This window comes from Corticium candelabrum, chromosome 11 (assembly GCF_963422355.1).
Source record: "Corticium candelabrum chromosome 11, ooCorCand1.1, whole genome shotgun sequence".
Lineage (NCBI taxonomy): Eukaryota > Metazoa > Porifera > Homoscleromorpha > Homosclerophorida > Plakinidae > Corticium > Corticium candelabrum.
The window spans coordinates 3,236,281-3,252,439 of record NC_085095.1 but is presented as its reverse complement, the minus strand read 5'-3'; the positions used below and the strand labels follow the sequence as shown (position 1 = coordinate 3,252,439).

The 16,159-nt window shown below is 40.0% G+C and overlaps 6 protein-coding genes across 6 annotated transcripts; 3 read left to right on the top strand and 3 right to left on the bottom strand.

Moving 5' to 3' along the window:
- Nucleotides 1-820: 820 nt before the first annotated feature.
- Nucleotides 821-1,864, top strand: LOC134187103 (uncharacterized). The gene has a single exon (XM_062655218.1). The coding sequence runs from the start codon at nt 821-823 to the stop codon at nt 1,862-1,864; it is 1,044 nt and encodes a 347-aa protein (XP_062511202.1).
- A 1,510-nt stretch (nt 1,865-3,374) lies between these two features.
- LOC134187067 (collagen alpha-1(XI) chain-like) lies at nt 3,375-6,048 on the bottom strand. Its single transcript, XM_062655184.1, has 6 exons — nt 5,641-6,048; nt 5,510-5,575; nt 4,795-4,932; nt 4,530-4,729; nt 4,112-4,459; nt 3,375-3,807 (listed from the first exon to the last, which is right to left on the bottom strand). Exons 1-6 carry the CDS (start codon nt 5,681-5,683, stop codon nt 3,574-3,576), a joined length of 1,029 nt encoding a protein of 342 aa, XP_062511168.1. The 5' UTR covers nt 5,684-6,048; the 3' UTR covers nt 3,375-3,573.
- A 122-nt stretch (nt 6,049-6,170) lies between these two features.
- On the bottom strand, nt 6,171-7,848 carry LOC134186617 (sialidase-1-like). Its single transcript, XM_062654615.1, has one exon. It carries the CDS (start codon nt 7,732-7,734, stop codon nt 6,619-6,621), a length of 1,116 nt encoding a protein of 371 aa, XP_062510599.1. The 5' UTR covers nt 7,735-7,848; the 3' UTR covers nt 6,171-6,618.
- Nucleotides 7,838-8,529, top strand: LOC134186618 (protein jagunal homolog 1-A-like). The gene has a single exon (XM_062654616.1). It carries the CDS (start codon nt 7,879-7,881, stop codon nt 8,362-8,364), a length of 486 nt encoding a protein of 161 aa, XP_062510600.1. The 5' UTR covers nt 7,838-7,878; the 3' UTR covers nt 8,365-8,529.
- Nucleotides 8,530-9,524: 995 nt separating this feature from the next.
- On the bottom strand, nt 9,525-12,563 carry LOC134187318 (cation-dependent mannose-6-phosphate receptor-like). Its single transcript, XM_062655430.1, has 7 exons — nt 12,381-12,563; nt 12,218-12,320; nt 11,048-11,181; nt 10,856-10,952; nt 10,697-10,788; nt 10,508-10,634; nt 9,525-9,771 (listed from the first exon to the last, which is right to left on the bottom strand). The coding sequence occupies exons 1-7, from the start codon at nt 12,545-12,547 to the stop codon at nt 9,706-9,708; spliced, it is 786 nt and encodes a 261-aa protein (XP_062511414.1). The 5' UTR covers nt 12,548-12,563; the 3' UTR covers nt 9,525-9,705.
- A 369-nt stretch (nt 12,564-12,932) lies between these two features.
- LOC134186965 (dimethyladenosine transferase 1, mitochondrial-like) lies at nt 12,933-16,116 on the top strand. Its single transcript, XM_062655068.1, has 6 exons — nt 12,933-13,048; nt 13,369-13,520; nt 13,583-13,691; nt 14,750-15,018; nt 15,075-15,202; nt 15,685-16,116. Exons 1-6 carry the CDS (start codon nt 12,943-12,945, stop codon nt 15,830-15,832), a joined length of 912 nt encoding a protein of 303 aa, XP_062511052.1. The 5' UTR covers nt 12,933-12,942; the 3' UTR covers nt 15,833-16,116.
- The last annotated feature ends 43 nt before the right edge of the window (nt 16,117-16,159 follow it).

Below are 16,159 nucleotides of genomic sequence, written 5' to 3'. Positions count from 1 at the left end.
AATCAGACTGCCACAGAGAAGCGGTTGAGTCACTGATCACGCTACCTGCCACAACAAAGCACGTTGGTGAACTACTAAGAACTCGATTGGTTGAAGACAGAAAGAGAAACCGGGCCAGCCTCCTTCGCATTCTCAGGGCGCTGAGGTTCCTGGCACGTCAAGGTATTGCCCTCCGCGGTTCCGCCCTCACCAAAGAGATTGATAGCAATTTGTCACAGCTCCTTCGTCTTTTTTGTGAGCTTTCTACAGATCTCTCCGATTGGTTGCAGAAAAAGACAAATAAGTACACAAGTGCAGACATACAGAATGAGCTGCTGAAGGTGATGTCACTTCGAATTCTTCGAGATGTCTCAGCCAAACTTGAAGGCACACCATACACCATTATGGTAGACGAAACGACTGACGCAAGTACCCAGGAGCAGGTTGTAATAGTTCTACGATGGGTGGATGAAGACCTAGAGCCTCATGAGGATTTTATTGGGCTGCACATCACTGCTTCAACTGATGCTAAGTCCATTGTAGCAATTATCAGGGATGTTCTTGTTCGTATGAACCTTAGTCTGACCAACTGTCGTGGTCAGTGCTATGATGGTGCAGCTGTGATGAAAGGATGTCTATCAGGAGTTGCTGCTCAACTCACTCAAGATGAACCACGAGCATTGTTCACTCACTGCTATGGTCATAGCCTCAATTAGCCTGCCAAGACACCATCAAAGACATAATCCCTATCAAATATGCCCTTGACACAACATTTGAACTGTCAAAACTTCTCAAGTACTCAGCAAAAAGAAAGTCTGAGTACAAGCGACTTCAAGCTGAAATGGCTCCTCAAGACCCTGGATTTAGGACACTATGCCCTACGAGATGGACCGTTCGAGCAGCTTCTCTACAGAGTGTTATGCAAAACTTTTCGGTCATCCAATCCAGCTTAGACAGTTTTGCAGATATGGCAAAACGAGACCCAGAGATGTCTGCTCGGTGTACTGGTGTTGCTGCTCAGTTTTCTTCATTTGACTTTCTCTTTGGAGTAGCATTAGGAGAAAAAGTCTTGAAGTTGGTTGACAATCTGAGCAAAGCTCTTCAGCACAAGAAGATGTCTGCTGCACAAGGTCAAGTGTTAGCAGAACTTACCATCAAATCTCTTGCACTAATGTGTACAGAAGCTGAATTCTCAAATTTCTGGGAAAAGTTGATAGAGAAACAAAGCAAAGAAGATGTTGCAGAGCCTTCCCTTCCTCGGAAAAGGAAGCGTCCTTGCCGATATGATGAAGGAAGTTCGGGACACTTCGCAACATGTATAGAAGATCATTACCGGGTTATGTATTTTTCCGCTTTCGATATGGCAATTCAGTCTATCAAAAGCAGATTTGACCAGCCACACTATAAGATATACAGCAAGCTTGAATGCACACTTCTGAAGGGTGCTGCTGGAGAGAGCTATACGGATGACCTGTCTAGCATACAGGAGTTGTACTGCACAGACTTTGACAGCAATATCCTCCAGACGCAGCTATTGATACTGTATTCTCACTTTAGAGAAACGGCAGTCACACCAGCCCTGATGGATGTTGTGGACTATGTTAAGTCACTAGGGAAACCCGGCCAACTGCTGTTGTCTGAGGTGGTCAAACTTATACGCTGGATCCTTGTTGCTCCTGCAACAAATGCAACTAGTGAAAGAACGTTCTCAGCTCTCCGCATTGTTAAAACATACCTTCGGTGCACTATAACACAGGCAAGGTTAAATCACCTTTTAATGTTGCATGTGCACAAAGAAGCATGTGATAGTCTTGATCTAGAACTATGCATAGATGATTTCTGTAGGGAATCAGAACACAGAAGAAACATTTTTGGCTCAATGTAGATTTACGTACAGAAATAGCATTGTAAGGTTTGACACATGTTGTTCTAGTAGTTACTAAGTGTTAATCTTGCGTTCTCTGTATGGTATTCAAGCTTTAGAGAAATGTTTAGCGTGCGTTAACCGTTATATGATCACGCCCACATAGCGCGCGTTAGGCCGGACCACTTTAAATTTGCTTCCGACGCCTCTGTATCAGGCAGGATTTTTAGTGAGACATTTTATAACTTGTTAGGCGATCTTCGTCTGCGGCATCAAACCATAACAACGATAATTACTATCTTCTTCACTACAGTCTTAATTACAAATGAACCACGAGAAGTGGGATTATAACAGTGGCGTAGGAAGAAGTTTACGAGCGGGAGGGGCTGTACTGTACCGTGGATGTCATTACGAGTAAGGAAAAGCTTCCTCCCTTGTCAGATCGTAAACAGATTTGCAAAGTCAGGAGCAAAGAAAATTTCAAATTCCTACAATGAGCTAAGGAGCTGCAGCCCAGCCCAGCCCCTCCGGTTTCTACACCTGTGTGTTTAAGGATCCAGTTTTCCAACCAACCTTTCATGACGAAGAGATGCAGCGCACAATTTATCAGTGGCGTCGGTAGGGGCACGAACCCTCCAAAACTTTGGGAGTGGTGAATTCTCCGACAGTATACTTGGCTCATGAATTGCTACTAAATGACTTGCATGCATGAGCAGCTAAAGAGTGCTCGGTAAATACAGTAATACACTACTACTGTATATCTAGGGCAACGTGCAATGCAAGCTGATACTAGATGTCAACTGGCAGTCTTGCCCAACCATGGAGGGCTGGCGGGTGCATTTAAATTTCAAGCCAAGCTAACTCTTGACAAATGTTTTTGTATGCATAGTAACAAAAATATATAGTTTGCTGAAATTAAAAATCATAGCAAAAGTAGAGTACCGAATATTATAACTATACTGTGTGCATGTAACTACCAGTACTTCCATCAACTGCAATGGTATCAGAAAGATATACAGTATTTGACATGTCACCTTGTACCTAAAGTGGCTCTATCTAACAACCAAATTGACCTTAATTAAAAACCTAAAGCAGCTAGTCTAGTCTTTAATACCACGTTCACACTACAGACTTCACAACCGTGCGAAATACGTCACGTGTAATGGTTACTAAGTGATCTAGAGTGGCCACAATTGAATTGCCAGAAATCAAGAACTTTAACTACTATTTTAGTAGACTTAAGTAATAGCTATCTAAAAGAAAATTTATCTGGTGCAGCTTGGTTCTGAAGTTGCTAGTGTAAACGAGGTTAATTTATATAAATCAGACGACTTTGGAGTACGTAATTATACTTAAGTTAAGGAACGTCTGAATTTGAGATTTTACGCTCTAGTATGCACTACGAAATCGCGTCTTTGCTGTCATGGCATGTTTCATGCATATCAAACTTTTAGGTAAAATACCACTAAAAGGCGCCCATGGCCTTGGTTTAGACCGCTAGATTCGCTGTTGCTTACAACCTGTTTGCTTAAGTTAATTTGATTGACGTTCTGTTGAAGGACAAGCTAACCATACACATAAAACTAATTGATGAACGAGAAACGATAATTACATTTACAGAAACTAATTAATCAAAGTAGACTAGTCAATATTGTCTTGATGTTTGTATAAGTAAACAGTCTGCTAATAATAGCTTTCATTCATTGAGTCCTACAGTCAACACAATTAGCTCAACGTGCCATGATGTAGCCAATTGCTTTGGTGCTCATATATCCATTGTCCGGACTGCAGCACAGAGCTTCGTTCCCGGCGCTGTTTTTGCCAGAAGTAGAATGTGCAGTTCCAAATCCAACGACAGAGTCTGGAGATCGACATTCGTTTTCCTGGTTACCAAGAATTCCAAGACGAGCTCGAGTACGTCTGTACATTCTGTATGAATCAAAACTTCTTGTGTTGAATCCTTCCTGTATACAAAGACGCTAACGTTAGTGTGTTGCAATTTATTTAATGCAAATATTCTGAATCTTTTGGGTGCATAAGATAGTCTCATAACTTGTACAACAAACTGTCCGTGTCAGCTAGATCAACATTGCTTAGAATTAGACACTAAATTTGTTTCAATAATTTGGTGCACAATACCGGTATGTCATGGCTTGCAAGACATAAGAAGACGAGAAATTGTTGAGAAATTATTTGTGTCATGAATGTCTATGCATGCATTGCTTAAGATGGGTATGTAAATTGTTCTCGGTCGTGGATAATGCTCACCCTGTTGCAATTTCTCTGTAGCGATGACCGTGGTAGTAAACTTCTCCACTTGGTCTCACCAATACTCGTCCTTCTGTACTGTCCATCAGCAATGAGACTGTAAAGAGATGATGCGTTGTAGCTGTAAGTGATCCATCTGATCGTACCAGCTACTTTCATTCCCAGACGAAGTTCATTAAATGGTAGTGTCCAATACGAAGCCAGTTTCGCTTCTTTGTCATCCAAAGCCAAATTGTTCGATTGAAATGTCTTCTTGTTCGACCACAATTCGCTGTTGTAGTTGAAGTTTTCTTTATTTCCATCTATCTTCATGATCATAGTCCAACCTTCATTAACATCACAGAATACCTGTTGTAGAAAAAATGTTGAGGAACAAGAAGTGCTAGGCAATTCAATTTGGTCGGTAATCATTCTCAACCTGGTATGGAGGATGAACAGATGATGGTTTAATCCAATATTGTCCATTGGTTGAAAATGCCTTGTTGAGTGCTATTTCCTTACATGAGGCTGCGGGTAGCAGAGACGACCTGCCATATGCCGGCAGTGACCCCAGGTTTGACCATTGTGTACCGTCACAGTACGCAAATCTTTTCAGTTGCTGGTTGTATTTTACCAACCCTACTCACATTGTCCAGTTACTTCATCTGTAGTTCTCTGTTTTAAATTATGTATAAATATGTTACCTTCTGTGCTACTAGAGCAGACATCTATGCGAAGAACACCTGGTGGTCCAATTGGCCCAGCTACCCCCGGCTTGCCTCTAGAACCAACCGGTCCAATGGCGCCTTTTGGACCAACTTTCCCTGCCGAACCTTTGTCGCCTAGAGTTAAGTAAACTAAATATTATTTTCTGGTTTAGAGTGACTTGGACTTGTTCTCTAACTCTAGAGAGTACATATCTTAAGAATAGTTAACAATGTAAGTATACCTTATTCCATGCAACATGCCTAGAAGCCTGGTACTCAATTATTACATCACATCTTACAACTGTGATTGAGAAATAGCATATACGTAACTTCAACTCTTAATTAAAGGCAGGAAAGATCCAGGCGGTGTTATCTCGTTTTGTTATCTATTTGTGATTTATTTCGTTAATTAAGAGGTCAAGGTAGCGTTTCGTACTCTTGAAAGCATGCAGTTGCTCGCATGCCCCTATGCTATCTACACGTCAGTGGAAAACTGACGGATCACTATGGTTGCATCTACTGGAGACCTGTTCTCAATTTTACACAACCTTAAAACCTTTCAAATTTCTGAAAGCTTGTAACTTTTACCTAATTTCGAGTACATTGCATGTACTTGTATTTTTGGTATGCTGAAGATATTGTTAGTAAAAAGACCAAATTGATTAAGCTGTGCTTAACTCATTCAAAGTATCAAACACTTGCGTACTGGTACCTTTGTCTCCTTTCTCTCCTTTGTTCCCACAAATGACGTGAACTCCTTGAATGCTTGATGTTACTGCTATAGAGAAACAGAATTGATTTGCTTTTAGCTGTAGAAAGCCATAGCAACAGAATTACAACTACCTGGTTTGAAGTCTTTGTTTTCCTGCGAAAGGAAAAACTGCATGTTACGAACAATTATTCAATAACATTCGTAACGAGATGTAGATACCGTCTCTTCTGAATGTGACTCTAGATCTGCTTCAGCGTTTGTCATCAGTACATGTAGTACGATGACAATGAGGCCTATGCGTTGCATCCGACGCAGCATCGTCAGTGATAAAAGTCTTCGAAAGCTTGAACTAGTTTAGCTCGATCTGTCTGCTGCTTATATTAATTCTTAGTGGTGAAAACGTAACGGAGCATTACATCACAGTGCATTACCAGTATACGGTAGTTAATTAGCGTCGACGTCATCAGATACACAGTCCAACACGGTAACAACCGGCTGGCCGAGTGGAACACACGGAGGTACGGGCTGCGGATCTAGCCTCCTAGCCAGGCCCTATTCCGGGCAGTCGTTGAGCTAAACGCACGTGAATCACGCTAGGAGGAGGAGCTTTTGCCATAATTGTTCCAGCTCGAGAAGCAATCCCTCCGTGAGTCAAGTGCGTTTAGCTCAGCGACTGAGCCTGGCCTGCCAGTCTATACTGCGGATCCATGTGCAAGAATCATTTGCTACGTACTAGAGACCATCACGGAACTTCACGCGTATTGCCCTTTCAAACATGCCAAAGTTAGGGTCTAACAGCAACAGATACAAATGGACATTACAGTAGCTGTAGCCTTGGCTGATGTGATAACCCTGAGCTTCATAATCATCTATATGCTAGCGGTGGACTGGCAGTTGGCGTTGGTCAGCTTGAGCATTGTTCTGGTGCTCTTCTTTATCCTGGGCTACTAGCAGCGATTCTCTTGTCACTCTTTTATGCGGATTCGCCAGGCCATTGCAAGAGGGATAATGCCACAAACGACACAAATTTCAAAAATGTCATGCTTTACAAGCCAAAGTTGTACAATTACACAATACACATGGTTGCCAGATGCCTTTCATTAGTCTGTTCAATTTACTGACACAAATGCAATGTTGATGGAATCGAAAGCAACAGGAAGTGGTCCTTTAGACCTTTCATAGAGACACGCTGCAGTTGTACTGTTAATTTGAAGTGTTGATGAGTAAGCTGATGGCCCCTTGTCAATGTCTGCAATTGGTACCCAGTTCAAACCTCCATCACTAGACATGTGAATTGTCATGTTTTGACGTCCATAGGGAGACGGTGACACATTCGTATTTGAATGTGATAATAAAAGCTTTGTTGTAATAGTTCCCTCATTTTCAGACGCAAAAGTAGTCAGTGACATCTCACAGTTAGGATTTATTAGACGAGAAGTATTAAATGTTGTCCACGACATGCCACCATCCATTGATCGAAAAAATACAGGCATGTAACCATCCCTCAAAACTGCAACAAGAGAGCCATCAGACACTTCAGCAATAGCAGCTTCATTGGTGAACTGGTTCTGTATCCCTGAAGCATATTTCCAAGTCAAACCTCTGTCGTCTGAATATAAAGACCCTGTTTCTCGTTTTGGCACTATAATTCTGCCTTGAAATGGTTTTCCAATTGCATAGCGGACAGCCCAGCCTCCACTTGGCCCACCAGTCAATACAGCGTGAGACAAGTAGACTGGAGAGGTGAATGACTCTCCGTTATCGTCTGATAACTGAATGACATCTACACAGTCGCTATGGATGTCATCAACAGAACATCTCGAATAAATCAAATAGATCCTTTCCTTCACATCAAGAGCAGTATTGATGTTTGAATAAAAATAGGTTTTATTAGTATTGGTAAGTACATCCGGGTCACTCCATGACATTCCACCGTCGTAACTTCTTTTCACAACAATGTCCTTGTCGACACAGTGGCCGTCCTGAAGTGAGGCATTTAGGCCGTAGCATGTCGAGATATTCCCGACGGGAGGTCTATCCAACGGCACACGGCCTTCAGCAAACGCTAGCAAAGTTCCATTTGCGGAGCGAGCGAGGCAAGGAATTCGGAAGGTCTTATATCCTTCTATTAACTTTGAATAGACTTTCACGTCCGTTATCTCGCGACTGAGCGTGAAGCAGAAGCAGGAACATACGATTAGAGTAGAGAATTTCTCAAAGTTCATGACAAAACATCAAAGTCACACGGTCCGCTGGTTCGACTCGTACAGCGTAGCAGACCTACAGCTTAGCGCGCGTGGTTGAGTTATTGTACCGTTTGTCATCACGTGACATCAGAACTGGGTATATTCTTGCTTGCCTTTGCAGTAATGGCTTCACGTCGTGGTCCTAGAGCTACAGGCACCGATGGCTCCGATTTCCGTCACCGTCAGAAAGTGGCGTCCCAATACTCCCGAATTGCTCAATCGAAATGGAGACTGCGTTTGATGATGACACTTCACGTATCGCTCGTCTCTTGCATAGTACTACACGTCGTAATGGTTCAGAATCTGAGAGAAATTGAGATCTGGGAGTGGACGTGGTTAGTCAGCTGTGTTGCCTGCATTCTTGGCTATAGAGCTCTGAAAAAGAACAACGTGGTGATGATGAAAGGATTTATGGTCGGAGTCCTTCTCTTTGGCGCTATTTCCGTGTCTGTGGGATTGTTCGAGATGGCGGTCATACGGCCAGTACAGATGGTGCAATTGTTTCTCCTCATGTTTGGTATGTCAGCTGGTTTCATTCATGTTCTTGAAATGATGACTGGGAAAATTTTGTTGGATGCATGGAGCTCAAAAGGAGACAAGTCCTCATGACCAAGGTCGCTCTTACAATTAGAAAAGAAATTGTACACTTGGATATACCAATTTTGAAACTTGCAATATTCAATTAATGACAAACAACATGGTGTGATGTCTAGTTCAGTTTTGGTGTTGATCATTTTAATTTATCAGTGGGTGAAATAGATAGAACAAACTTTATTGTGTGGTCTTATTTGGTATGGTAGAGTCTACACATGTCTCAAGTCAGGTTTGCTTATGTGTGTCATTGTACTTGGCTAGTACCTTGTTGCATAGGGTGAGGCCTATTTTATAAAGTATGTGCCTAATCAGGTTGCACTCCAGAGTATCAGAAGTATTTCATAATTACTCGAGCTTTGAACTGGTGTTTACGTTTTGTGCTTCTAATGTAGTTTATTGTATTTGATTTGAATACGGGTTTTTGGGCGTATAGGCAAGAATGGGTTCTGTTATTGTTTTTGATCATCATTGCTTTGATATAATATTTCAAGAATAGCATTGTATGCAGCCGACCTCTTGCAGTAACAAGAAAATAGGTTAGTGATAATTTGGTTACCAAACTCCTAAGCAATTATTAAGGCCACATAAAATTAATTATTAGATTCTTATCCTTGGCTGCACCAACTCTTAGGGCCCACATTAACGCAATTTATTACTAATTTTGACTCTTTGCACGCTGAAATTCTGGAATTAGGTTTAGTTATAGTAGCAGTGTAGCAGAGAGGGTGTTTTTCATTGCTTAATTTTTGTATTGTCAAATTTTGCATGAAGAATTGGCTTTGGTGCATTATGGTATGTTAGGATTACGTTATCTGAGCCTCATTGACTTGTATAGCCCAGCCCATATGCCTCCGGACTGCTATAGATAACTTTACTGCAGTGCCTGATGAGTATGCGACTGTGGTGATAGGTAGAAAATATATAATAGAAAAACCACTTGATAGGTAGAAAATATATAATAAACTTAACTATGTCACTCCTTGCAACAGGACATCAGGAGGATGAGAATCTAATAATTAATTAAGTTAATGTGGCCCAATGTTTCTTGTCTTGTAGAACAGACTGGCTTAGGATGTTACATAATTTAAAACTTGTATACGTTTAGTGTCTCAGCACACTTGCTTGCATGCTTGTTTATCTGCTGGTGTATCGTTCTGCTAGTTTGCTTCATTTTGTCAGTGACTCACTATTCTAAAGACATGCAGTTATACATTTATGTATTGATAGCTATTCTGAGACTTTATGCAAATTATACATCAAATACACCAACACTGCTAGAGACAGCCTATGCCATTCAGCTCTTTTAGCTCCAAGGCATTGCTAGTTACAAGACTTACTTTGCTGTTAGTATGTTAGCTACTGAAGTGCTTCATACTCAACACTTGATTTTCGGCATTTTCTGAACGAAAATTTGATTCCATCCTACAAAACATGACATAGTGTTATAGTAAGGTAGATAATTCCTATATTATTTGCATGCTGGAACGACACATAATCTAAGCCAGATGTTTGTGCAAACATTTGCATGTAGGATGCTGTTTGAAGCATTTAGATAATAGAGTCCATTAGTGATCCTCCTTGTATAAAGAAACGTTACTAGCTAATCTTTACTATAGCCTGGCATGCAAGAAAAAACTGCATAGGCAAAGGAACTGGCAGCGGGGGTCGAAGGGGGCCATGCCTCCAATAACTTTTTGCTTTGCTGCATTACTCCCAAGTGCAATAAAACATACTAATGTTGCACAAATTGTAATGTTTTGCTTCAAACCTTGAAAACTTTCTACGCCTATGAAGTGTATATTATTATTCATAACTGTACATTTAGAGACTTTATTAAATTAATAACTAAATATTTATTAACGATCAAGGCATCTAAACTGATCACGAGTGTTGTGGCAGTAATAAATAAAAATAGTACAAGTTTACAATGCAACTGCAACTACACATTATTTTGAATACGTATTGTGATTGAGTAGTCTTGTTTAAATATCTTATAGGTACAATATTGTTGTTAGATAAAGCCTCTCTAACAATTTATACTGTAGTGTACAATACATCAAACTACTGTAGACAGCATAATGAACCGCTAGTTAATTAATGACATAGTTAACTCTTGATAAACGTTAATTACAGCAATTTTATTGTTCTCTTGTCTGACCTTGATATGCCCTGGTAACGAAAACCAAAAGCTGTGATTAGGAATGACCTCTGCACCAGTTGCTCCCTGTTTAAATTTCCTGAAGAGAATTCCAGCCACCAGATAAATGATAATAACAAAAGCCAATCTAACAACAATCAATCACAATTAAAATAACAACAAATTAATTTATATAATTTATATAATTACCCAATTAGTATGATTGTGCCTATTGAAAGTAAGAGATGACTTGGGCCTTTGCAACCATCAACACACGCACATTTGCTTCGCAAGTTGAAAACCTAAAAATTGAAAATATTTTGAATTAGTTGTGACATCTACTGATGCTTTCATGAGAGCAAAAGAGACGTAGTGATATTGCTTTTCCTCTTTAACAAATGTCATGTTAGAAGTGACTGCAGTTGTTCCAAACTTTTCATCACACACCAAGTTTATCAATGTCTTTCTAAACAAGAATATATTAATTAATTAATTATACAAATTTGTGTAAGGCAAGAAGCTCTTGTTTCGAAATTTGTTTAGTTAAGTTAAAAGATTTACCTGCCATCGTCGCCTGATGTAATGATCATCAGGACGCTTCGGGTTTCCTCATCTGTGACATTGAAAGATACAGTTCTTTGAGCTCCAAGACTGACTGAAAGGCCGCCTCCAGTGTCTGTACCTCTCTGACAAGCCTGCATGATCATAAACGATTGCGTAGAAATTAAATTAAACATTATTGGTTTTATGCAGGTCAATTATTTCTAACAGTGCGTGTGTGTGTGTGTGTGTGTGTGTGTGTGTGTGTGTGTGTGTGTGTGTGTGCCTGTGTGTGTGTGTGTGTGTGTGTGTGTGCCTGTGTGTGTGTGTGTGTGTGTGTGCCTGTGTGTGTGTGTGTGTGTGTGTGTGTGTGTGTCTGTGTGTGTGTGTGTCTGTGTGTGTCTGTGTGTGTGTGTGTACGTGAGTGTGTGTGTGTGTGTGTGTGTGTGTGTGTGTGCGTGAGTGTGTCTGTGTCTGTGTCTGTGTCTGTGTGTATTTACAATCATTGATTCCCACTATCACAAATAATCTCTACTTCTTACTTCTAATCACTTGAACCTACTCTTTATTTGTGTTGTCTAGCTATACCTATAGCTTTTCTCTCTCTAAACTAATAAGGGTTGGGTGTAGACAGACATGTTTATGCATTGCCAGGATACCATCTCTAAGTCTGCGTGACTAAAATTTATCTCCACAAAAAACTCTGACTTGTAAACCCTCTTAACTACTTCATAGCTGTGTAGTTTTTCTGTTAGCAGGTGCTCCAGTAACTGCAGCAGTTTTGTTATACGTCCGTTTTTCATAAAAGGTAAAACCATGAGTGTGCTTGGCTTAAGGGTATAGAAAATTATTATCCGGAAACTCCTTAGTCCGGAAAACCCATTGTATACGTCTATCTACACTCCTAATTGATTCAGACCACACTACACTACAGTAATTACAGTAATTGCTACAATGTAACCTGCAAAGTATCAGACAATTTTCTATACACAGTATTTTCTGAAGTGCATGATGCGTTTTGGAATTTGCAACACAAACATGGTGTTGAAATTTATTTAAAAAACTAAACCTAAGATTCGCACTGTAACATGGTAAGTCAATACAATGCTGTCCATCACGACAGACTTCGTACTATTGGTTTTGTCATACTCTAGTGTATCAACTGCAAGCTACGCAACTGGACTTACGTACAGCAGTGTCCTTTTCAACGGAACAGCCGCTGCCGTCATTAAACGGTGAGCATGGATTAAAGGCGTAGCTGTAAGAACGACCTGGATCTTGGATCAAATTAAAGCTACAACGCAATACAAATCATTTTGCTCATAGTTGCTCCACGAGGCTGTTGCTTACTTACGCTGGCTTGTCTTTGGAAGAGGACGCCAGTGGTGCAAGGTTTATTTTTCCTCTCCCGTCGTTGAAGTCGCAAGAGCAATAGTCACTGTTAACAACGCATTCAAGATCGTCACGCACGCCAGACACTGATGAAAAAGCGCAAAGCAACAGTACAACAGCCAGGTACATTTCAACCACGCCTACTCACGTGACTCAAAGTGTTATGCGCTAGTTGCATCAAAATGCCGCAAATTAGCATAGTTATTTACTTCACTAAACGGTCTCAATTAAGATAACTTTGTGTAGCTGCGTGCACAACGCTTTTGCACGCGAGTCGCCGATTCATTGGAAGCTCGCGATCGTTAGTAGTCTAGAGTACAACTTTAGCTCTGATGACTACTCAGAAATTAGCTAGAATAATCAGAAAATTTATCACTACGAAGTACATTGTAGTGTACATACATTCTGTTGCTATGTACTCCATGCCGGTACTATGCTATGCCGGTACTATGTACTCTACATTCGGCAGCGCGCTTGGTTAGACCAGGTCTGGCAATCCGAGGAATGCCGCCGTTTGCTGTCCGATGAGACTTCCGCCGCTGCCCACAATCACTGAGATTATCAAGCTCTACAGGCTGTCTGCAAAGGCACAGCTCAGTCAGAACTTTTTGCTAGACATGAACTTGACAGGTCATGACTTGATCTCTACATTGCAGCAACAGCATGAGATTTAGATAGAGATAACTTTTGCTTTTTGTGTTTGTGGACCCACTTTTAATACCTAAAGGTTTTCATATTAAAATGTCTTTGAAGAGGAGATCTAGATAGCTTATTATTAGTTAATAATGTAGTCAAATTTTAATTTATTAATTAATGAGTCTAAGCGTATTACATCTTTGATTGCATGTCAGTCAGTCTAACTGTAAGTTAGTACTTGACAGCTTCTGTAATACTTTGTCTCTAGTTTAATTGTTCAGTAATATTTGCTCTAGATTTCATTTTATGTACAGATAAAATGGTTCGTTGTGCTGGAGATTTGTCAGACAAATTTGCTTGTGAAGTTGGTTGTGGTCCTGGATCATTAACCAGATCTATACTACATGCTGGAGTCAAACAGGTTGTTGGTGTCGAGAAAGATCACAGATTCATTCCCTCACTTGAGGTAGAATCTTCAGGACACCGACAGTGATCAGTTCTAAATGTTGGATTCTGTATTTTACATAGTTATTGGCAAATGCAAGTAATGGCCGTTTCATTGTGAAACATGATGATATACTGAAGTTTGACATTGAGGCAGCTTTTCCATTGGTACAAAAGAGAGCATGGGAGGACGGTAAATCAAGTATAACAATAATTATTGACACGACACTGAGTGTTATTTTGCCATATACACACAAAGTGGTTTTGGATATAGTAATGCTGATTGAGATAAACAATAAAAGCAATAGGTGTAAGACCATTAGAAACACTTTACTACAGTAAACAGACACATGAATTATTTTAGTTCAAACAGTTATTTAACAGACTTTCATCTTGTTAGTGATTTGGCAAACAATGGACTTATTGAGCTTCAAAACTTTACTGGTCTGATGATTGGAACCCATCTTCACAAATAATTTGCTGACCTATAGCTAGATTGGAAATGATTGGACCGTTAGGTTCAGTGTTATTGTTAATTCAGTGATATTTTTGAAACATAAACATACAGATGATTTACTTCAAATGTTTAGACGATGAGGTAGAACTGTATTCTCTAATTTCAGTGAAGAAATATGCATTTGCCAATGCATTGCCTGCAAAGCTTTGAAAACAGTTATTTTAATGGTATGTTTATGTATTAACTGATTATAGAATGCTTTTTGTTTGTGTAAACTATTGCAAATAACAGTATTACAGCAAGTATGTTTATTAGAGTGAATGAGTGATTGAAATTTGAAGTGTTAGTCGATCTTCAGATAGGAGTGTAATATCATTTTTGGATTATACATGTATGTTCAATAGAGGCTAGACTACATTGGACATTTTTCATGAGTGACATACATGCAAGACAACTGCTAGTTGATAATTAATAATTTTAATATGCATGTCTATAACATGGATTTTGCTTTCAATGGCTTTGTAAATCTGAACGGTGTCATCGGCGTAGGTAGCGCGAGATGGGGGGCTTAATCCCCCTCGCTCAAAGTGGGAATTGAAATTTTCTGTGCCAGTGACTTTTGCAAATGTGTTTACGGTCTGGCAAGCGAGGTACTTTTTGCTTACTCATGATGCATGACATCCACGGTGTCGCTCGTGAATATTTTCCTACGCCATTGGGTGTACATTTAGAGTTGACATTAACTGCTTAAACTAATTGCTATTAATTTATTGTACACTTTATACAATGTTTAGACTCTCAGCTGTGTTTGATTGGAAACCTTCCATTTAATGTTTCTATACCCTTGCTGCTGCAATGGCTAAGAGCCATGCCAATTCGTCATGGACCATTTTCATTTGGCCGCAGCACGATGACATTAACTTTCCAGAAAGAAGTTGCTGAGAGAATTACTGCACCACCAAATCACTCACAACGCAGTAGGCTGTCAGTCATGGTGCAACATTTGTGTGATGTCAAGTGGGTATTTGACTTGCCAAGTTCAGTGTTTGTACCTCGACCAAAGGTAATTTGAAGTGGGAAGAGGTTGTAGATGTCAATGCAACATAGTTTTTCTTTTAGGTTAATGCAGCTGTTCTTCACTTTGTGCCTTTGGTCGTTCCTGTGTTAGACGTGCCATTTGACATTTTAGAGATTGTTGTGAAGAGCGTGTTTAATTTTAGAAGGAAAATTATTAGCAAGGGAGCAAGGTGTGTGTGTATGTGTGTGTGTGTGTGTTTGTTTGTTTGTTTGTTTGTTTGTGTGTGTGTGTGTGTGTGTGTGTGTGTGTGTGTGTGTGTGTGTACAGCGACTGCACCAAGTCAGTGCCCTTGGATGCTCTGGCTAAGCACCTAGGGTACATCAGTAAGGCCTAAAGCTCTGAGTAGCGTTGGACACCCCACCTAGAAATAGGCTGGGGCGCTATCTTTGGTACTGTACTAAATGGCATATCCATTTGTCCAGTTGTTTATTTCTCCATTTAGTGTTTGTGTACAGTACAGCAATGAGGAGTACAGGTATAGCTATCGGCTAGTGTGGTGCTAGCTAGGTTAGGTTGACTTTCTGATCACAACATTGAACAATGTAGGCATGGCAGACAACAGTTGTGTAATGGTTTTGTGTCACCATTGTCGTACAATATTCACATTTATTGATTGAACTAGACTATGATGTTATTTTTGATTTTTTGTAGATTACTCTTTCCAGAATCACCTGATCTTGTTAGTAACTTGTTTTCAATGAGTGACATCAATCCTCAGCTGAGGGCTCAACAGCTAACATTAGAACAGTGGGGACGACTGTGTACTGCATATGCCCAATTGAGAAAAGATCTGATGTAACAATAGGTGTACAAGTATACAACGTGAAGTAACATTTCTTATTTAGTATATTGAATTACAGAGCGGAATGTGAAGCAAATTACTGTCTAGCTATTGTTAGTAGTGGCATATCAGGTACCTGGTGCAAATTAGACTGCAAGTAGTCTATATCTTTACTTAATTTTGTATTGAAATAGTAACTTGTCACAACAATCTTGATATTCCTTTGGAAAGTGGTTACGTGTCAGTATTCATTTCAATACGTAACCATATGCATACCAAGATAACAGAAAATATTACTAGCTAGCTACCAATTATTCTATTTGTGGCAATGGCACGCGTACGTTA